This window comes from Lycorma delicatula, chromosome 8, assembly GCF_047948215.1.
Source record: "Lycorma delicatula isolate Av1 chromosome 8, ASM4794821v1, whole genome shotgun sequence".
Lineage (NCBI taxonomy): Eukaryota > Metazoa > Arthropoda > Insecta > Hemiptera > Fulgoridae > Lycorma > Lycorma delicatula.
In genome coordinates this window covers 100,858,928-100,882,427 of record NC_134462.1, presented here as the reverse complement: position 1 = coordinate 100,882,427, position 23,500 = coordinate 100,858,928, and the positions used below count along the sequence as shown (strand labels likewise).

The 23,500-nt window shown below is 33.5% G+C and overlaps 2 protein-coding genes across 26 annotated transcripts in view; one reads left to right on the top strand and one right to left on the bottom strand.

Annotated features, from left to right (window-relative positions):
• The window catches only part of LOC142329167 (uncharacterized), a 503,112-nt gene that overhangs the window by 106,458 nt on the left and 373,154 nt on the right, over positions 1-23,500 (top strand). The window lies entirely within an intron of this gene.
• The window catches only part of LOC142329169 (uncharacterized), a 236,808-nt gene that overhangs the window by 66,386 nt on the left and 146,922 nt on the right, over positions 1-23,500 (bottom strand). The window contains exon 1 of one of the 23 annotated variants that reach the window (XM_075373547.1): positions 22,022-22,484. The exons of 20 other annotated variants lie outside the window; for them this stretch is intronic. In XM_075373547.1, the coding sequence (XP_075229662.1) occupies positions 22,022-22,446 (425 nt within the window). In that variant the 5' untranslated portion in view covers positions 22,447-22,484. Of the gene's footprint in view, positions 1-7,887; positions 8,456-15,037; positions 15,324-22,021; positions 22,485-23,500 lie in introns of those variants that run through there. 2 more of the 23 variants (XM_075373527.1, XM_075373548.1) reach the window with 2 other exon arrangements.

Genomic DNA, 23,500 nt, shown 5'->3' with positions numbered 1-23,500 from the left:
CCGAGTGTTCATTTTAGTCATCGTTAACCTCCGGCCTTGTAAACTGACATTATATTTAATTTTTAACAAAATATTATGAAATTAATAAACGATATTTGAACTAATGAAATACGATTAAAAGTTACAAACGGTGCATTTTGAAAATAATATACAATTAAAAAAAAATTCCGTAAGACAAGCAAACGAAAATTGTCTTCCTCTAAAATGCGCATGCGGTCGGGCAGTGACGAAATTTGTGTACCGAACGTAGTAACGTGGCTTACTGAATACCATCGTATTACATTGTGTTATTTGTATTTATACACTGAATAGTTAATTATTAACACAGAAAATGTATAAAAGATTAATTGCAAAACAAAATGTTTCATTATACAAAAGAATATTAATCGTTAATTTATAATACGAAGTATTCCGACAAAGCGAATAAATAAAAAAAATTTTCATCAGTTTAAGCTCTAGATTACCTAATCCCTGATTTTTTAGTGTTTAAATTCATTGTGGGGAAAGTGTTACGCTTATTCGGTATAATATTAAATGTGAAATTTTTAGTGGATTCGATTCTAGACCTATCAGCGTGAAAGAAAGGGAAACTACAATTATTTTTCGAATGGGGATTCGAAATCTTGACTTATAAAACAGCATTCACGGTGTTTTTCCGTGTAGATATTTACATGGTTTAGCGTATTATTTAAATATATATACAATAACAATAATACCCCGGTTCGGTTATGCTTAGTTCGATTAGCACTGAATAAGAGCTTTTATTAAATAACGGTGTTTGGAGAATCGAGCCCGAACATCGACTCGATTACGTGTAATTTACCTCGCATTTAAACTTCTTTTTTGTCGTTCGCAATCTCTGTAAAAATTGAACAGTTTATTTCTGATTTGATCGTCGAACTAGTTAAAGTGGAACCCGCGAATAACGAGCACACTTTCGTGATTTGTTTGGTTTTCTACATCAATAATGATAAATTTACTTGCTTTTAGTGAGGTATCATAATCAAAAACTTGATTATTACGAGCATTTTCACTTTTTAAAATATTGTATTTCACAAAAAGTTAAATAACAACCACATAATTTCAACACTAGGGAAATTCCATTTCTTCATTTACGATTTATACGTAAAGATTGTTACATTTTATTTTAGGCTTGTTTAGGTCAGGTCTGAAGGGTGAACTAAAGGTTTGTAACAGAACGTTGTACAGTATGTATATAGTACAAATTCCATTGCGGTATTACATGCTGGTAATTATTTTAATTACTAGGGTTTTTCTGACTGCAAAATTCCAGGAAAGACCGGGGCCAAACAATGATCCGTCAAAACCGCCCAAACAGGTTCATCGAATTCTATAGTGCATTTTAAACGATTTAAGTGAAAGTCTGAAGAGAGGCGTGGTTAAAGATAAATTTTACCTGTCCTACCATCACTGGTAAATTCAGTAGTCATAATTTTCAGTTTAAAATACAGTACCGTACAATTAGCTAAACAAACAGTATTGCGTTATCGATCGGTTATCGATTATATCATCGGTCGGTATCGGTTATCGGTTAGTAATCGATCGGATACCCAGTAGACAAATACTGTAGTCGCGTCAGTGAATGCGTTTTCATTTTAGTGTTTCTCGCTAAAAAAACTGTACAGTGTATTTTTAAAAAAGTGTACTGTATTAACTCCGGTTCATTTGTAATGAACGATGTCTGGCGTCAAAAGGAAACAATTGTCCGCGAGTGATAAAATCCAAATTATCCAAGAACTGGAACAAGGCCTTTCTTCATTCACAGTTTCAACAGTATGGAAGAGTCGCGAAAAACTTACAAATGCTTTTCAAAAACAATAACACGCAAGCAAAAAAACTCAGGCCATGTGACAAAGACGACTTAGATAGCGCCCTCTTATCATGATTTAAAGTGAAAATGTACCTATCAGCGGTCCAGTTTTAAAGATGCAGACTGAAAAAGTCGCTATAAATCTCGGCTACGCAAATTTTGTTTGTAGTAACGGATGGTTAGACCGTTTTAAAAACGGACATCAGATTGTTTTTTGATTAGTTTACTTCTTCACACTTATTACAATTTTTTTTTTTCATGCTATTTCATTGAACACTAACGGTATTGGTTAAAAGCAAAACGTATTAGCATCCAAAAACTTTATAACATCTAAATTTTATTTGTTAGTCTATAATACAAAACACATTGATATTTTATTTTAAAACAGCTTCGTAAAGTATACAATATAGTTTTTGTAAAACTCGGTTGGAACGAGCATATTTGATCGACCCTTGAATCTCGTTATAACCAAGTTTTACTACATTTCATTTACTGTACTACATTTTTCTACGAATTTTTGCACTATCGCAATATAAGTTAGAAAAAGGATTTCGTATGACGAAGCTAATTACATTACCATAGAGTAAAAAAATATTTAGAACTCGCACTTTAATGGTACAAAATCTTCGTTTAATTCCAGTTCACATCTCCAACAAATTTTAAATTTTGTTACTGTTTAACGTTACCCTTTTTTACAGAATCTCTATTCGGTTATCGGGTTTCAATCGGCAACACTGTGTCCCACAAATGGCGTAATATTGTATTTGTAAATGAACATATATATTTAAAAGATTTTGCCCTGACTGACAGATTCAGCAAAGCCCGTTAAAAATTTAAAAAGACAAATGGATGAATATTTGTATACATGTTTTTCTTACGATGTACGTGTACATTATGGAAGGATTTTGGAAGTTCCAAGTTTAAAAAGTAAAAATGGAGTAAGAATAAAATTTACTATTTTTATTATTATTTTTTTTAATTTCTCGGTAACAAATAAAGATATCAACTTGATTTTTGATGAGTTTAATTTTCATATGATTATATAATAATTAATTTTTAGATTTTTTAAATTACTAGTTAAAGGGTTAATAGTAAAATAAGTGTTATTTATGACTTTTGACCGAGTAAGGACCACTTGAAACAACATACTGCAATTCATTTCTCTTTCTTTTGGACGTTTTCTTTCGTTATCTTCCAATAATTTCGGATTATTTTTCACTTTTTTCTTCTGACCGACCTGGTTTGTTTATTCTTATAGTGAAAAAAACCATGAAATCTTCTACATGTTTTTTTAACGTTGTTCTATCTTGTAATATTTGTTTGGGTATTTTCACTTCTTTATGACTTTTTGAACCACTGAGGGCCGATTATTTCCGTTCTTTTTACTGTAAATGCGTTTGAAGATTTATTTTGTGCGCCTGTTATCATTCATTTTCATAAGGTGGAAGAAAAATTTAGCTCATCTTTTTCTGATGGAATCTGACATTCGCTCGGTTTTATTGTACGTTTAGATCTTTATTAATTATGAATTTATATTCATTTTCGCATATTTCTATCGGTCCTAGGATTTTCTTTGACATTTTTTTTTTTCCTACTGGATTTATTTAAGAGGATATTACTGGATATTTTTTTTTGAGATTTGAAACTTATGATGCATTCTGATGCGTACAGGCCTTACGGTTTGATTACCGTATTGTGATGCCCGATTTTGGTTTTTATTGAAACGTTCTTTCTGTTGTAAAATGAAATTTTTTTTAATAAACATCAGTCAAATACTTATTGAAAGTTATTTAAAAAAATTAACTATAAAGTAATTACCACTCAGGAAATCTTAAAAACAATAAATTTAAAAAAAGGAAAACTTTTGAATTCATTTTTTTACAGTAATTCTAATATTTTTATAAATGTAACGGGCTCAATAATTTTATTTTGAATAAATATACCTGAATGCAAATAAATGTAGACAACTAGCATATGATTTATTGATTCGTAAAATGTAAACGCCCAAAAAATCATCGCTGCCTGTCACTCCAGATTATCTCGCCATTATAATTTACTGATACTGAACAAATAAATACGTTTTTTTAGGATAGAACTATTATATTATATATATATATATATATATATATATATATATATATATATATATATATAATCAATATAATATATATATATATTATATATGAAATAATCTGAAAATAAAAATCAATGTATAAAAAATTAATTAAAATTTAGATGGTCATGGTCATTTCATGATTGTCAAAATGCTACAATCAGCTGTAAATAAAATAGAACTAATTAATAATTAGATAAAAAAATTTTAATACTTAAGTATTCCTTTTAAATAATCTAATTCGTTAGTTGAAAGTTATCTTAAAAAAAGAAAACAACTCGAAACTTCCGAATCGCATCGTTCTAAGTTGCAGTTTTTAATCGAAAGTTATTCATTTTAATTTTATAAATGTTCGTAAGTTCCATTTTCCTTTTTTTCTAAATATTATTATAAAAAATATAAATATAGGCCTCGCGCGGCCATTATAATATTATACGTTATATTTGTCTACTGCTACAGTACGCGTACAAAATAATAACTAGCCTTTTCAATATGTTTAACCCTACTCTTCTAAAATCCAGTTACCGTAGTTAACACCTCTGTAACAACAAATATAACCTAACTCTGTTTCGTTTACACTGAATCAAAAATAATTAAATAGGTAAAGCAAATAAAAAGAAGTCATCGGTAACACTAGCCTGTTTATTAAGTAACTACTAGGTTTTTATGGATAAACGTTAGTTTCAACCGAGCTCATTAAAAAAAACATACTTGATTTTAATGTACCAGTTAGATTTAAGTATTGCGGGCGGCATATTGCTGTGCACATCTTGAAAATATCTTATACTACGTATATATTATATTTACTATGTAAATATACGGAGCTAACGAAATGTTGTAGTAAAGGAACGACTAACTGTTCTACTCGTCCTGTCTAGTATATCTCTCTCGCACGCAATTTGCACAGCTGTACGCCGCCCGCTATATCTCAAAAGGCGTGCTTGGTTTTTATTAGTTCCAGTCACAGCCGTGTTCTTTAATATACGTAATGAAAAAGCGTACGACGAACGTCATAAGTAACAAGTCGTCCAGTACTCTTTGTGTCCAGGAAAAAGTTCTTTGATGGGTGTTTTCCACCGTTTGGGATGCGCACTTCTTGCCTCCTTGCACGCCACAAAGTAAGCGAGTCTCGCTTGCTCGGATGTTCCTGGAAGTTCCCGGGCGGTCATCGGGAAACTCTTTCTAAGCCGAGGGCGTGCTTCCACATACCCGTACAAAGGACGAGCTTGATATGTTAAAACCACGAACCTCTCCTTACGAGCTGCTACTTCGCGTAGTATAACGCCCGGAACGATGCCTGACAAACAACGCAGTTTCTTCAGAAGTGCAAGTCGTAAACAGCCCGTGATGATGGGGCGTGTTTTGTTCGACGCCACGTCTATTATTTGGTACGGCAACATCTATACCGATATCAAAATATAACAACACATAAGAGCGGGCGTTCTCATTGAATGCCCGTTCTGCGAGGCATTAACATCATTAAGTTTTAAAATGCTTGTATACAATCGACAATATAACATATTTAAAAAAGGTGGGGGCTTAACAAAATAGAAATAGTTTATTACTGAGAGAACGCATTTTCGTTCTACGTAAGCCGTGAACATCAAAACATACTAACTTTACGGTAAAAAATGCTGTTCGTTGAACGTAAAAATTTTCAACGCCCAATAGATTTGTACTCACTATTACTTCCGCTTCTAAATTTTCGCACGAAAGGTCGCCCTTTTTGTTTTAACGTTAATGAGAACAAAGATTATCTTACTCGTTATGACATTTTACGATTACAATAATACATTATCAAAATTCATTATGCGCCCACAACGCTTAAACATTTTTCTATAGACTTTTACTGTTAAGGGACAATCGCAAAAGGTTTTAAACGACTAAAACAAACGGTTTTGGTTACTTTTTGTATCTTTACATTATAATAATTGTACCAAAAACATATAGGATTAAGACTGAATCGTCGTTATCATTACTAAGTTGACCGGTTATGACGCGCGGCGATGCGTAGACCTGCTGTTATCAATGAATGACTATGGATAAGATAATACCTAATAATACCTTGAAATGTTTGTTCTAAAGTAAATTAGAAAAATAACTATTGTTTAACAAAGTATCTAGTCTATAAAAAAACATTTAAGCGTTGTGGACATGTATCGGATTTTGACCGTAATATAATAAGATCGATCCGGTACGTGCCGTTTTACATTAGTCTACAATAGATAAATATTTTACGTATGTATACGGATATGAAGAAAAAAGATTATCATTATACCTGTAAGCAGTATCCTTCATATCGGTAACGCCCACTGATTTGCACATACTTAAGGAGCTAATATTTTTCGGTGTAGCGCCTGGGAGTAATCGCTTCCTTATCGTGAAACCGAAGATACTTGCGGTGTCCGTGAAACAACGTTCATCGAAGTGGTCGCTGCATATCGAGGTATATTTTGAAACCGACAATAATCCGGTAGCCTGCATCCATTTCTTTTTTAATTTATCGTCATCGGGAAACCTAGATCGTTAAAAATCAATTTACACCTTTAGAGACGTAAAAATGATCACTAATTAATATAATAATATCTTGGAAGGTATCACTTACTTATGGAAGCTACGGCCGTAAATAGGAGTTTGTTCTTTTTTGCATATCGCACACGTATTCACCATATCGCCTCTTATAAATTTTTGAACAATCGTTTCACGGTAGCAGTAGGAAGGAGTTATGCGCTCCTTTCTGCTTGACAGCGATTGTTCGACTAAGAAAAATCATAGCGATACAGAATAGAGAGAGAGGTGGAAGAGAAAGCGTCAGCGGAATAAAAAGAGAAAGAGATACTGTCGGTTTCATTATCTTTTACTATTTTACGTATGCGCAGTAAGGTTGTGTGTATTAAAGAGATGATCGCGGTAGACTCGTCATCCGCGCGCGTAATAAAAAAAATGGACGCTCTATACTGAAATATAGAAATACTGGAACTGCCTATGTCCAACGTGAGCGGAAAACGAACGTGAGACAGATAGATTTAGAGGTGTAGTTGTCATTGTCGCACAGTGCAGCGCATGCGCATTGTACCTAACGTACCGTCCCTTCAGAAAGTGATTCCATAAAACTTAATTGTATTGTTCACGATTTTAATAATTTTTATTTTTACAGCGAATGAAACATTTACTATCATAGCAACATGATTATGTGTGTGTAAATACAGCACTTACTTACATTGACTCTGTTTGTTTATGTTATAAAATTAGTCGTATTAAAAATATCAGTCAATAATTTTTATAAAATTTACTCTTAAATCGCTATTTATTGGTTGCTTATTTAGAAGTTAATATTAAGTGATAAAATCTCATAATTCTATTTAATTAATAGAAAAATTTCAATGCTTATGAATATTGAATAAATGTTGAGTTAATCATTGTATCATATAAATGTTTTTATAAAAACTTTCTACAATAACTTTTATGAAAGATAACTTGTAATTTGTGATGAGAGAGATCGTCACAAACCTTTTGAACGAACTGTAGACAAAGAGAGGTATACCTCTAAATCAGCTATCTTTGTTGGCACGGATTTCTAACGCTAGTGCCCATTCCATTATTTCTATATTTCAGTGACGTGGTGAACCCACACTCCGATTTGTATCGTATATTCTTACCCGTTCAAAAGGATAAGCCGATTTTTTGATACGGGTCGATAAAAACGGTACGTACAATCGTTTACAAGAGAAAAATCGCTCGCAAATTAACGATATTTCCAATCCTGTTTAAAGGGTAGTAAACCTTTAAACGGTTACGACACGAATGCGACTGTGCATACTGCTAGGTGCATTGTGACGGTTCGAGGTTTTATTCTAATTTTTGTACGGAACAACATCGATTTATAACATCGCTTAAAATTTACGACATAGATGTTAGTAACAATTTTATATTTTTTACTTACATGAACAGGTGTAATGCGTTGCTTTTTGAATTTATTATCTTCCTTTTGGGCTGAGTTTTGTTAACGCGTCGAGAACTACGTTTTGTTTCCCTCCTCGCCTGTATTTTTTTAAAACGCTTCCGTTTTCTTTTAATTTCTCGGTCGTCATCCTTCGGTAGAAAAAGCGTAGGAACGGCGTCTTTCTTAAGATGTTTTCTTCTAGGTTCGCCGATCAATTCGAATTGCAAATCCCTTTCGTAGCTGTCCGCGGTGAAATGTTTCGAGCAGATCCTAACGTGATTCAGCTTGACTAAATCGGGTCGTCCGACACATTTCAGCCACTTCTTCAGCATTTCTTCATTTTTTGGAAGTACGTGAAAAGTATAAAATCGATCTTTTTTTTTGCTACTGCTAAAACAGTTTTTTACGACACAAACGACCATTTTTTTTATCTTACTCTTCTTTAAGGGAACGATAATTTTCAACACCGATGTAAAATAAAAATTATATTAAACTATTTGAACGAAAAGAAAAAATTAAGTTCGATTAATTCTTACTGCGAAATCGGCTATTAACTACCGCCAACAAACAGCCCGGGCGTTGTTTACTCGGTGAGCTCCGTGACGTCACTGCGGAGCCGTGAGTGATATTTCGGTGACCTCGGTAACGTCAGTATGTGGTTCTCCCCACCACTTTCTACGCTAATATTTCAACATACTTATTTACAGAACTACTCTAATTCTATTAAGTTTCCAGAACTGTAAACTCTACAGCGGCAATCAAATAATAAAGCACGGATTATTATAATTTCTAATTGAAAAATTTGTTGCTGATTTTACGTAATAAATTTATTTAAAAAAGAAATAATTTTTAAAAATGCACAAAGGAAAAGAAAGCAATTTCAGAAGTCAAAGAAAAGATAAAACTGAAAAAAATCATAAGAAGAAATAACAGTTTTTGAACGGAAATATAAGCATAATGAAAATTCAGACTAATATATTACCGGTCTGAGGTTCAATTCTGAATGGAGACTCGGTAATTTTTCATCCGTTATCTTACTCCTTATTTCATTATGCCACGTCAAATCCTCTCGCTCATTATAAAACCCTAAATACGTCCGTAACGAATAATATAATTTACAATTCGGCGAGAAAATTGATTTTTCGAACCGTGATTACCAGTATCCCGCTGATGAAAATAATGTTCACAAGAAAAGGGAAAACAAAGACCTAATGCAATTGGAACCCGAATCAATGATATCGTTCAGAGCGTTGCAATTCCTCCCCCACTATTAGTTTAAAACGACCAAATGAATGATGGAAATGATAATAATGAATAGATAACTAACCTTAAATTGTGTGTGCGGGTGCACGCATTTTTAAAAAATACATAGTTCATCACTGTTACCATTTTTAAATTTTAAAACAAATATTTTTCCTGACCAAAAAAAAAGGAAAACAAGTGATCTGTGTTTGTATGAACCTATTTTCCCAAGGATGTGTCCCAAGGATGGTTGCTTGACCAATTGAAAAAAATTAAAACTTACCCACTTGTTTCCTACATGTCTCAGGACCTTAAGTTTTTTTTTTATTTAAGCAGTTTACCTGTGGCGGCCATTTTTGTTACCGAGCGCAAACTTATTTTTGTGATTGTAAGGGTTTACGGAAAAAATCGTAACTAAAAAACTATTGGTCATGGAAGGATGTAACAAAAAGCAATTTATTCATATTTTTTCGAGGTAAAAGAACGGTCTAGTGGTTTATTTACCTATCTCTCTTCTTTCTATGAAAAGATTACTAATAAAGTTGAACATGAAAAACGGTGAAATCTAATTTTGGTAATTGTTTCAAGAGAGATTTGGCATATACAGTTAGAATATTTTTTTATATGTAGGTATGTTACTAGTTTTACCGTAAATAATATTAACGGTGATATACTCACCCCTAAAAGTTTATGAATTTTTGAAAACAATTTTTTTAAATTCAAATTTTGGCTTCAAATAACTAACGCTGATGGGGCTGGTGATAAAAATCTCAAATTTGTACAACTTGCAGTATTTTTTTAAATGTTTATGGCAAATAAAAGCGTTTCTTGTGTATTTTACTAATAAATAACCTATCAAAAATCATGAAAAACCTGTTAAAAGCGATACCATTTTGACATACTAAACAGGTGCTCCAAGGGGGTTTCTTATCTTCTTGGCATTGTAATATTTTTATACTTATTACTGTAGTTGAAATAAATTTGTTTGAACCGTTCAACTGCAGTATTCATGTTATAACAGGCGCTTGAAGTCATTTCCAGCCGTCACGAAAATTGATGCTCATTTATTCTTGTTGAATCAATTAGCTTTGCAGTTACAGACTGGTCTGACAATCAGTAACCTGTTCACTTCTTTACCGAGTGTCTCAAATTTTATCCGTGTTTGGAAACGTTTATTAAATAAATAAATTTTATTTAATAATATTATATTTGCAAATTTTTAATCGGTTAAATTTTTACATATTTTCAAGTAATGTTATATACATATATAAAAATGAATGTTTGTTTGTTTGTCCGGTATGTATTTATATAACATTCATCCGATTGCGATGAAACCTTGGTGAGTTGTGTGCACGCCCGCGAAGGACCCGCTAGGTGGCGCTGGGAGTAGAGTTATTTCGAAAAATTGTATTTATAGTCCGATTTCGCTCGTATTCGGATTATATATTGGATACACGAAAAGAAATACCTCTGCAAAAATAGACAATATACAAGAAACCTATTATTTGCCATAAACATCTACAAAAACACTTAAGTTGTGCATATTTGAGAATTTTTTTATCACCAGCCCCATCAGCGTTACTTGAAGCCAAAATTTGACTTCAGTTTGAGTTTGAAACTAATTTTTAAAAAAAATTAGTTTTCAAACATTCATAAAGATTTAGGGGTAATTATATTACCTTTATATTATTTATGGTACCTACATATAAAAAAAAATAAATCAAACTGTGTATGCTATCCCTGCTTTTTGAAAAAAATTACCAAAAGTAAACTTTTACCGATTTCATGTTTAACTTATTATTAATTTTCTCACAGAAAGAAGAAAGATAGGTAAATAAGCCACTGAACCGATTGTTTTTTTATTTATGATTTTTTCCGTAAACCCTTACAATCACAAAAATAGGTGTGCGCACCGTAACAAAAATGGCCGCACCAACAAAATTAGTACCGTTATCTGAGTACTTTCGGTTTCCCCCCGAGATAAATCTTCGAAGTGCTTGCCAAGAAAGACTCTGTAGTCAGATCTACTACTAGTTCTAAATGTAGATCCTTTGTACTAAAGCAAATGAAAAGTGCGATATAACATTTCACTGGCGTAGCTCCTCTTCGTTTCGTTAATTTAACATGAAATGGACCACAATAGTCTACACCCGTGGTATAGAAAGGACGAGATGGTGTTTGAACTTTTGATCTTGGTAAATCACCCATAATTTGTGTCGAAGTCTTGGATTTACCTTGAAGCATGTGATGCAGTGACGGAAGATTTTACTTGCTAAACTTCTACCATTGATCGGCCAATATTTTTTACGAATAATATTTAACAATAACTGTGGCCCTGCATAAAGCGTTTTGATGTAAAAATGTCTGGCAATCAAATTAGTAAATGTATGACTCTTTGGTAAGACGATGGGGTGAATTTGATCTGGAGTTAAATCTGAGTGTTTTAATCTTCCACCAAATCGTATTACATTGTTTTTGTCTAAGGATAGACTTAGAGAAATAAGTTTGCTGGTTTTGGTTAGTGGTTTTCCTAGCTGCAAATCGTTAAGCTCGCTTGGAAATTATTCCTTTGCGCAATCTTCACCAAAGCACGCTCTGCTAATCGAAGTTCAGAAGCTGATAATGGACCGCGAAGACGCGAATTTTGTGCTTGGCAGTTATTAATAAACCGCAAACAGTAACTCAATTACATGTTGGGCCCTTGTAAAACTAGAAAAACTATTTAAATTGATCATTTGCTTTTCAGCTGTAACACATGATAACACTGTGTGACGACGCTCTGGAATTTGATCGCCAGTTGGTAGAGTAACTGGCTCCTCTGGAGATTCCTATGGCCTATACAAAAATGAAGGCCTCTTCCAATACAAGTCCGCCTTTGTAATCTTATCTGTCATTAAGCCTCTCGACAGACAGTCAGCAGGATTGTTTTGACTCTTCAAATGCGCCTCTCTAATGATAAAAAATCTTCTGAATGGGGAATCCTTTGATTCACCGAGTTTATAAATATCACCTTTCAAGAGGATTTGCACACAGTACCTTCCAATATCATCCCTGAAGGTTGTACTCATATATAGGTCTCTGCACAGTTTGTCGTTTCCGGTTTACTGCCTTTCGGAGCAACCGTCTGCTATGTCCCAAAACTTCTGTATGGTTTTGTTTATGTCGTCCACCGTAGATAGATGGCAAACTGTAGTTATGTGCGACATAGTATCGGTCATTACCTTGCCGGAAATTATCCAACCAAGCACTGTATTTTGAAGAGTTGGAGATGAATCGTGATGTTTTAATCTTCGTCACGTAGCAAGTCGAGAATTAACTCTGCTCCAATGAGCAAGTCAATGTCACTCGGCCGATTGAAATTAGGATCTATTAATTGAACATTAAGTGGAATTTTCTTGTCAGATTTCTCAGTCGGCACAGCAGTAAATGTTTGGTAATAGATATTAGGACTGCACAATCAATAGTGAAGAAAATGTATTAAATCTTGAGTTAATGACACATTGAACAACCTTAGAAGTTTTGGTAGTGGATGGTCCAATTGCATTCATTTCTACAGGCACATTTGTAAATGGCAAGCCTAGTTTTCTGACCGCCCTTTCAGTCATAAAATTTGAGTGCGACCTTGAATCTAATAGCGCACGACAATGATGAGGAGCCCCACGATGATCGAGAACAGACACTAGGGCAGTCTACAACAACACTGAAGGAACACCTTGGCACGATATACGTAATATAGACACAACTGATTGATTTTGACTTCTGGATTCAGCTTTGTAAACTGATGTATTTGATTCAGGATGCAAAGATTTATTTGTCCTTTGTGAATAATGCAAAAACATATTGGGTTACCACAAATTTTGCACGAGCCTGCAGCACAATTTTTTATTTTATGATTACCGGAAGACAGGAAATTAAAGCACAGTCCTAACTTCCGCACCTCCCTTTTTCTATCATTAATGGATTATGATTTGAACTTATCACAGAAATACAACGGGTGGGAATCATCACATAATGAACATTTCTTAATAGAAGATAAGTAATTAAACGTGGGTATATTATTTTTTGAATTTTATTTCAGTTTTGATTGGAAATTTCCGGTTTGAGATTGTTTTAATAAGGGTGCTGGTTTAGATTCAACAGCTATGATTCGACATCTTTTCTGTAGAAATTTTATTAAATCAGATAAAACGGGCCCATTGTTAGAATCTATTTTCGAACCCCACTGACGGTGAGCAGTTTTATCCAACTCGTTGATAATCAAGTGAATTATAAATATCCCAGTGTTCAGCGGGTTGACCTATATATGAGGGCACGCATATGTTTTTGTACATCGTCAATTAATTTTTCAAATTAGAACTACACTCTCTATGTAATTTATTTAGATTGAAAATAGACGAGACGTGTTTGTTGGTTAAATACCTTTTGTTTTGAAACCTCTCCACTAAGAGGTCCCAAGCGATTTATAACTTTCGAATAATCCTTCTAGAGATTGTAAAACACTGGCGGCACTGTCTTTTAAAGACAATCTGAGACAGTGAAATTTCTGACAATTACAGATTTGGATCGTAATGAATTAACGATTTAAAACGGTCATGGAATGATGACCATTCGTCATAATCTCCCGAAAATGTGGGCAGCTTGATAGCCGGTAAGGAAAAGCGAGGATAAGCCCGACCTTATTTTCATCGGTTGTTTCATGATTTACACCGATATTGTCAGCCTTAGTGAGCTGTTGAATTTTAGTTTGGGCTCGTGTAGTTAATCGATAGAATGTATCTTAAAATTGAGCCCGTTCATCATGGTGGCTTTCAGATCGTGTAAAATGTCGATTTCGGTTTGAGTTTTCGGAATCCGACAACAGTTCTTGAAATTTAACTAACCTAAATTTAAGCCGAGTAACATCGTCTGATTTACCTAGGTAACTATTAAATCTCGTCATTTGTCCCTAAACACTACACACCTCGTTTTTTAATTTATAGTCTTAACTGTTCTGAATCCTTCACGTTTGAATTAATAACAGTGAAGAGATGATAATTTGCAAACGGTCGTATTATACAAGAATGGTGTTTAACACGGCACAAATTTGGCGGCTGGTAGAGGCATGCGCGTGAAAATTAACGATTAAAAATATGAAAATGCGAATTAAAAAGAGAATGATGAAAACTAAGCTAAGACTTATCTGACTTCTGGTCACGGGACGTTGCTGAATAATGTCAGCGTGGATGATGGATCGTGGTGGCCGACGCATGTGATTCGAATAATTAAATTACAAACGCATTAAATTGTGATTCACTATCCGGGTCGGTCGTTTCAATTTACGGTTGATGTTGCTTCACGTGAAACAATTTTTGTACTGTTTTTTAACACAAATTTTTAGCGGAGTGTAAATAAACGAGTTCTTATTATGCCCTTATTATTGCGACCCGGCTGGTCCCACACACGTTGTAACACATAAAATGTAAATAGTAAACAAATAATATCGCTTCACGATCTCATCCGATATAAGTTTATCATTTTTACGTATCAAATGGTTCTTTTACTATGTAATGCTGCTCTAATTAATCTGTGGATTAGCACACCACCGGTTCTTAATTAAATTTATTTATTAAATGTATAATTACGTACCGTCGGTCTAAATAGCTTTATTTTTACTCGTTAACGTATATTACTATACGTTATTATATTACTATATGTTATTATACTACCGTTTTGAATAAATGTTTCTGATGTAAAATTATGAATTTTTACATATTAACCGATTCCAAAAAATATTTATTTTATTAATAATGATAATATTACAGGCAAACAAAAATTATTAAATAATAAAGATACCGGCTGAAATATTCATAATTTATTTTGAAAATCACGTTACAAAATAAATAGATTAATGTGAACTGCGATAACTGACCTTGCGTAGAATTCTTCGAGGTCCGACGAAGCGCTTACGGTTTCTTCACTGGAATCGCTGTCGGCGCTAAAATGTGTAATAAGGTTTTCCATTATCCTTTCCCGTAGGTTATCCGCTTCCCGCATAAAGTTTTCCTCTTTCTCGATCACGTGTTCGATATACTTTTTCCATTCCGTTTCGGTAATCGTTTCGATTCCCTTCTGCACGAAAATTTTCAACCGGTCTAAATTAAAAGATTTACCGTTTGAAGCGACGAAACTCTTTAATCGAGTCCAGACGAGTTCTATCGGGTTCAAGTTGGAATGATACGGAGGGAGTCTGAGCACCTCGCAGTTCCTTTGTTTCGCCATTTCATCTATTTTATAAGTTTTATATTTGTGTTTAATTTCGTTCACCCGTTTGATCAGTTCTATTTTTAAAAGATCCTTTTCCACGGAGATGTTTTTATTTCGAAGCCAGTCGATTATTTCTTGATTGGAATAAGTCGCGTTTGGAAATTTTTCGGTCTTAATGCATCGATAAGACGCGTTATCCATGACGAACACGGAATTTTCTTCTACTTTTTCTAGAATTTTTCGGAACCATTCGGTAAAGGCACCCGAATTCATTTCCTCCTGGTATTCTCTAGTCGATCCCGTTTCGGACATCCAAAGACCGTCGGTCAAAAAGCCGGTGTCGCTACCGATGTGCGCGATCGCCAAGCGTTTCTCTTTACCGTAAGTTCGTTTAACACCGGCGGAAGATTTACCTCGAAGGGAAGCGTCGTTGTTAACGCTTTCTGCCGTTAAATCGACGGATAGGCTTTCCTTAGTTCGATCGGCGTCTACCAGCGTCTCCCCCAAGTAATAAATTTTCTTCCTTTCGCTCCTAAATTTTTTTATATTCCTGAGATACTCGCACCTCCATAAAATAATATCTTGTTTCTCGGTCAGTACGGGTTTTCTTTGTATAGTTGTGAATCGAAAATCCATGTTCTTCAGCACGCGCTGGAAAGTAGTTCTAGAAAAATCGGGTAGAATTTTGTCTTCGTTCACCGCTTTCAAAACTTTTTCCATCGTAGGAAGTTCATTTTTAAAATAAAAACTATGAAATTTACGTCTTATAGCGTTTTTATCGAATTCCTCCAGCTTTTCCAGCGCCGTTTGTCGTTCTCTTGTTTTTTTCGGACTGATGTTTTTACCTTTCTGTTTGAACTCTTTTAATATGTTATAGACGCTGGCCGTACTAACACCAGTACTATGCGCCGCTATTTTTGCGATATCGTTTATCGTAACACCCGGATTACCGTTTTTTAAAGTAAAAAATACGTTACGTACGATTTCCCTTTCGCTACGTTTTAATCGCTTCCCCCTCCTATGATTAGAAATTAATCCGTCCATGTTAACGAATTAATTAATAATTTCTAATATAAAAAAATTATACGAGTCGTAATTATAATACGGTTAATCGATTTAATTTTAAACCGTATCTTTACCGCGCATTCGGATATACAGTTTAAAAAGTACGCGTAATGTATTATCGACGAGTGTACAACACGTCCTGACTGCGGCACAGTCTACGCGATACTGGAGCCCAGTTAAACTGAAAGCGAATAACAACGAATGGAGTTAATGTAATGTAGTACCGCTGAGTCACGGCTTATCGATAAACCGTCACCGTTCCACATCCTGTGTTGTAACCGATCGCAACGTAATAATAATAATAATAATTGATGATGATTATTATTTTTAAATAAATAACTTAATATGTTAAGATATTATTTTAAAATATATTACGTTAATAATATTTTCAGAATACGAAATTAACTGTTATGTTCGACCGTGTCCATAACATCATCAGAAATTTTTTCTTAGACGATTGTCAAACGTTGTGACTATTTAGATTTGAATATTACAATTACTCTAACCGCGGGGCGGGAGGTTGAGTGCACGTGTGTCTTTATGTTTAGAAATTTTCTTTTTTCAGTTATATTTACGTAAATTGATTTTTGCTTATTTAAATATCGTCTGTTTCGTTTTTTTTTTCACAACCTACTAAGTAAGGTAGGATTCGTTCACACTTTTATCTGTTATTTTCTCATCACAATAACTCACGCACAAGCTTTGACTGTTCGCTCTTATGAATATTCATTTGTAATAAATTAGAATAAATAAATTGAAGTTCTTTGTTTACGCATATTTCAGCTTACTCGGTTTTAGTTTTCACACACACTCACTCCCGTAAAATAAAAACGTCGTATATCGCTTAAAATATAATGTGAACTTAAGCTAAAAATTAAATCTGTATAAAAATATACTCCGATATTCAAAGAACAGCACAAAATGAACGAGTCGAAGAACAAGAATTATTTATTCGCTCGTATTGTTTACACGTATTATAAATTTATCTGGGTTTTGTTACAATTATATCGGTTTTAAATTTACCATAATAATATTTTTATGGCATTCTGACAACAAAAAATGATAAATTGAAATCCAAATTATTGTGGTAGTAAAATATATATATATATATACTTTATTAATATTAATCAGGCATCCTGTAATAACAGTAAGATCATAATCATTGTGTAATGCACATAAAGAATAGCTTTTTTTCATAAAATCTTAAATAATTTTATCATCAATTTCTCTTAAATATTTATTTAGTTTTTACAACCTACTACCAAGTAAGGTTCGTCGACATTTTTATGTAATTTTCCCGTCACGTACCTGTATATACGACGATAGAGCTCATGAAATACAAATACGAGTGCTAACGGATCATGGGTATTAAAATGTCGGTGCTACCTATATATCGTCTGATATCGGGTAACAACTCTGAATATTAAATGAGGAAAACTCATCGAAACGCACGGTCATGGAAAACATCCTGAAAGCCTAAATCGTAAAATGAATTCCTCTATTATTTAATGTAAAAAAATGTAATTATACAACAAAACACACATATACACTTGACGATTTATTTTAAGGACCACGAGTATAAAGTATAATAAAGAGAAAAAAATTCAATATCAATCTAAATAAGATTTTGTTTACTGCCGTAAACCGATAAAAAGAGGTTTTTTTTGTGACTGAAAAAAATTACAAAAAAAAAATAATCGATTTATTATTGTTACATAATGAAACGGTAAATGTCATATAGTTAATATAACATTTATTATAAATATTATTATTAATAATTTATATAAATTCTCCTGCTAAGATTCTTTAAATAAATTATTCCTTTAATTATTATTATTTACTGTTCTGGAATCGTTAAGTACATAGCACGATCGATGGTGCTGAAACTTTTAGTGGAGCGGAAAAATTCCGTTTTTCTTTTGCAAATATCTCCAAAGATAAGGATTTCATAAAACATCTACATATATTTAACGCGCATAAAATTTCCCATAACTTTGGAGGAGTAACAACTGTTGGTGAATCTCTTTTGAAAAATTTAATTCGACGTTCTATTCCCCCTTCATTCAAAACAAAGTCTCGTACGTAACGGTTTTTTGCAAATAATATCGGTTGTGATTTAAATTAGTCTTAATTAACCGATGGCCGTATTTATTTCGTTAACGGTAGTTATTACGTTTACCGAAAGCGAATTAATAATTCGGTAAAGGTATCGATATAGGTAAAAGAATTTCCATACACTCGTAACAGGTAAACGAAGTACGGTCGTCTACATACCGCATCAGAACGACCGGCACGATCGCCGGTGTTATCACACTCGGGAGTCAATTTTTTCTATTATCGCTTCCAGTAGACTTTTTAATTTCAAAAAACGTTTTACGTCAGTCGAGACCGTTCTCAGATGGAAATTCCAGCCGGCTGTAATTCGTTTTCATCTCTGGTAAAATCTCATTCTGAAAATTTTGGTCGGTCGATGACGACCGAAAAGTACGGATGGATTTTTACCCGATCAGGAGAGTCTGTAAATAAAATGTCTCGCCCGATGAATTAGAAGTGTAGTCCGCCATTTATTTATTTGTTGAGGCGTAATTAACGATTTAATCGTCAGTACTATACACGACCGAATATTAAACATCACTGCACGACGTGATACTCGGCGCTAAAGAAAATGTAGGAGCGTAGCGTTTCGATAACGCCGGTCTTTAAAGGTACTGAATTTCTTGAAAGCGACGTCCAATTATAACGGGAAAACGACGGGTGAGTCCTACCCACCGCAGCTCGTAAGCTTGCACTCATAAACAGACGCACGCAGACGTCTCCGTACGCCTTAACTAGGCACCGGCCTATATCAATCGAAGCATCCTATTTTCTTAATCGATCGAATTTGGTTTCGAATGTTTTGCGGACGTGTTCGTTAATAGAACATACGATATAATAGAGTATTTTTAAACCTATAATTTTATTTTATATTAAAAAAAATTATTAAAGGAATAAAGTTGTAATCGAACCGGAAAATGTATTTATAAAATGCTATGCCGAGCGTAAAAGTACGTTCCCTAATTCTATTTTTGTTGGCATATTCTTTCTTGCATTACGTATAATATAGTTAGTTGTATACTGTAATATGTGAATACAACTAATGAAAATAGAGATAAATTAGCATCCACAATCGCTGGAAATAAAAAAATATCGAAGAAACTACGTTATCGATAAAATTAGTAACAATAATAATATTCTTCCGTTACGCTATTAACAGAGGATTTATCTGCTTAATATTTATATTCGTAGATTAAATCGTGAAGTCGTTAAAAAACAAAACACATTACCGGTAAGAGCCGGTCATCAAGAATGTTGCCGATGTTTATCTAAGTATAAAGGACTAAAATACATTTTTATTATCCGGTATCCGTCTCCTTACTGTTCCGAGTTTTGATACACGGCCCGTATCATTTTTATTCATTTAGCAGTAATGACAAACGAGCGGCGTTCTGATCGGCCGTTAATGAAATATAATGCGTACTTAACCGACAGAGAAAGTAACTTCTGACAATCTACTTACTGTGCGCGTTTAATTTACGTGTAAACTTATGTTTCGTAATGTTTTAATACGCATTACCTTTTAGTCGCTGTACAGTAAACCGAAAACGGATATTTCAGATTTCATTTAACGGTTATCAAACGTTTCTTAGTCTGCTAATAAGACTTATTTCAGAAACTGAATAATTATGAAGAATAACAAAAAAAAACAAAATAAAGAAAATTTTAATTTGCTTACATTTAGTGTGTACAATCTTTACAAAGAAAAACCCAAGTTTTAGAGAATGTTTTGTTGTTGGAAGTATAAGCGATCTGATTGTTTCAGATGAAAAATCATATTCTTTACTCGATTTTTGTTAGTTACGGCGGATGTATATCTATCTCCGAAAACAGCATTATACTCGTACATTCACATATTATCAACAACAACAAAAGAATCTATATGAAGTTTCACTTTGTGTTTTCATAGCACCTGGCTATTAACATAAATAGAACCCTGGCGTATCCGTAAAATATTAACAGGTTTCCATGTCTTTCTCAGGACATTTATGATAGAAGTTGGACCCTTTTCACACAATGTCAAGCGCAAGCAAATATATCAAAATGTTTTTGTAAAGTTTTGTTTTGGGGAATGCCCATCAGGATCTTACATACAATATTATACCCTAACGTAGATTAATTTTTTGTCCATACGGTACTGTTTTATTGTTTAATCTAGTTCGGTATTGAACCAATTAAGAAAAAATTGCGGCATTTCGTCTCTGCATTCCACATTTATAATGAATAAAAAATACATGAAGATGCGGACAATATCTTTCAAAATTGTATATTAATAAAAAAAAATTATAAAATGAATAATATAAACCTAAATAAAACATATTTTCTTTTGCTACACTGTACCTGAGGAGGCAATGAAAGCAAATTTTTTTTTTTAGAAATACCGAAGCCAAATGACTGCTTTAGCGACAAGCTGCAATACAACTCAACGCTCGCGTTTTCACCGAGTATACCCTGGTAGCTACAGAATCAAACCGATAAAATTTAAATATTTACATACGTCTAACTTAATAAATTAAGGAATAAATTTTAAATGAAAAGCTTATAATTTCAAAATAAATAACAAATAAGATTTTAAAATGAAATTGAAAGGTTGAATATTTAGAGTATATTTTATATTAGACATCACAAATTATTGCCGCGCTGCTGCTTTGTTTAGTTTTTATTTTTTACGAAAGTGTGCAATGTTGGTTGTGACTAGGAGGTAGGCTGGCTGTATGAAGGGGAGATGTATTTGACGGGCGCGTGCATGAACCGCAAGGCCACACAGCTATTAACGTGGCAACACTGAATCCCTCCCCCATATTTACGACGTTGCCAAGCGTACATACAGCCGCTACAAGTTCCTTTTCTCTCACTCAACACAAACATCTCTCTTTCCCGGCTGAAATCAATTTCTACTTAGTCTTCTGTAACCTTAACTCCGCATATTCTTTTATTTTCCTTATCCTCCGTCTTATATTAAAATTTAATATAACTTTTCATGTCGTTTTTGGGCAATTTTTTTTTTAGAATAAATAAAATAACATTGTCAAGAGAAGGAAGCGAACACTTTATCTTAATGTTTTTTATAAACGTTTTGATAAAAATTCCTGCAAATATTGTGGGTAATAATTTTTTTTCACCGGGATGCATTCTAGTGAAAAAAAGCGTTTATATCAGATAAGAGATTCAGAGAATTTCAGTGTCAGGCGCTAATTTTATAAGAATAACATCACGAACTAGAATATCAAACGGTTTGATTTTTATTTTATTATTAACACATTTGACTAATGATTTTAATTTAATTGTTAAGATACACTGCTCAGTACCTCGTTACTAATACATCAAATGTACCGTTACTGTACGTACAATATACGTGGACCGTTCGTAAAGTAAACTCCGTTTGGTTATAAATAAAACACTGTCGTAGGAAAATACATTTAATTACTAAAACTACATTTTCCTCTACTTTTCAACATAATTACCATTTAAATTTAGACACTTATCGTACCTTGTCACAAACTTGGAAATTCTGGTTGCAAAAAAATCTCCCGCCTGCTCCTTACTTCGGAACTTACGGTAGCCTAACCTTTCCGTCACTACCTCGAACAAAACGGTCCTGGAAATCTGCGGGAATTCATCGGAAAGCTCCGAGATGGTGATACGTCGATTTTCACGCACTTTGGCATTAATTTTTTGAACCAGCTCACGATTGACCACAGATGGACGGCCACTCCTTTCTTCGTCATGCACGTTTCGTCGTCCACTTTTGAATGAACGAACCCAATCGCGTACAACTCCTTCGCTCATAATCTTTGGTCCGTACACACCGCATAGTTCCCGATGAATATCTGCCGCTGAATATTGTTTTGCCGTGAAAAATCGTATAACAGCGCGCACTTCACACTTCGCGGGGTTTTCTATTACAGCGCACATTTTTAGAAGCCACAAAAAATTGATGAGCAATCGCACAACCTTGGTAGTGTGGCTGGATGCCGACTGGTGTCCCGCGCACGTCTGAACAAAAACGGTAGTGTTACCCTCACCCCTACCCCCGTAGTGATCAAACGGAGGTTACTTTCCGAACTGCCCTCGTGAATGTGTGTGTGTATATATATATTATTATTATTATATATATATATATATATATATATATATATATATATATATATATATAATTCCGGTTCCAGTTCATAATTTCATAGTGGTAAATATTTTTAAAAGACTTAACAATTTGTAATTTCCTGATTTACTAACAAAGGGCAGCGTAAAAGTACTGTATATATTTGCGGTAGTGTTTTAACAGTAGAGATATTAATGCAACTAGCACTTTTATTAAATAAAACAAAAATAAAGTAAATTATTCGCGGACAAAATCCCTACAATCATTCAAGTAATGAATATCATACATTTCGTTGAGCACGGTACCTTTATATCTACTGTAAAGAAGACCAGGACAGTACATTTTCTCCAGAATTCCTGGAGGTAGGTCTACTAGAGGAATTTACTTCAGGTCGCGTATAACCATTTGGTTACGGCACTTTACCAATTATTGTTGCAGTAATTACCGTATACTGATTGATATTTAGCCTCAAATAAAAGATACCGTTAAATCGCATTCGACCTTCATCGTGTTTCATAAAATTTAAAAGCGCTTTATAACATTTCGGACGTTTATTATAGCGTGCTAATAAATAATACGAACTAACCAGGTTTTTGTGATGGAACATTAAATTATTTTACAAAAATTAGTGTGTTAATAGACAAACGATTTTTTTTTTAATTATTAATAGTGTTAATAATTTATTATTCGTAAATGTAATAATATCAGGATCGTGTTATAATCAGTAGAAAAATCATTGAACTCCAGAAAATTTTGTAGATAAATTTGTAAAAATATTTTTATTATAAACATATTTTGTCGGAATAACCAGAAGTTAATTATCTAGTTTTCCAAAAAAAAAATATGTGTGCAGATTTATTTCGATGT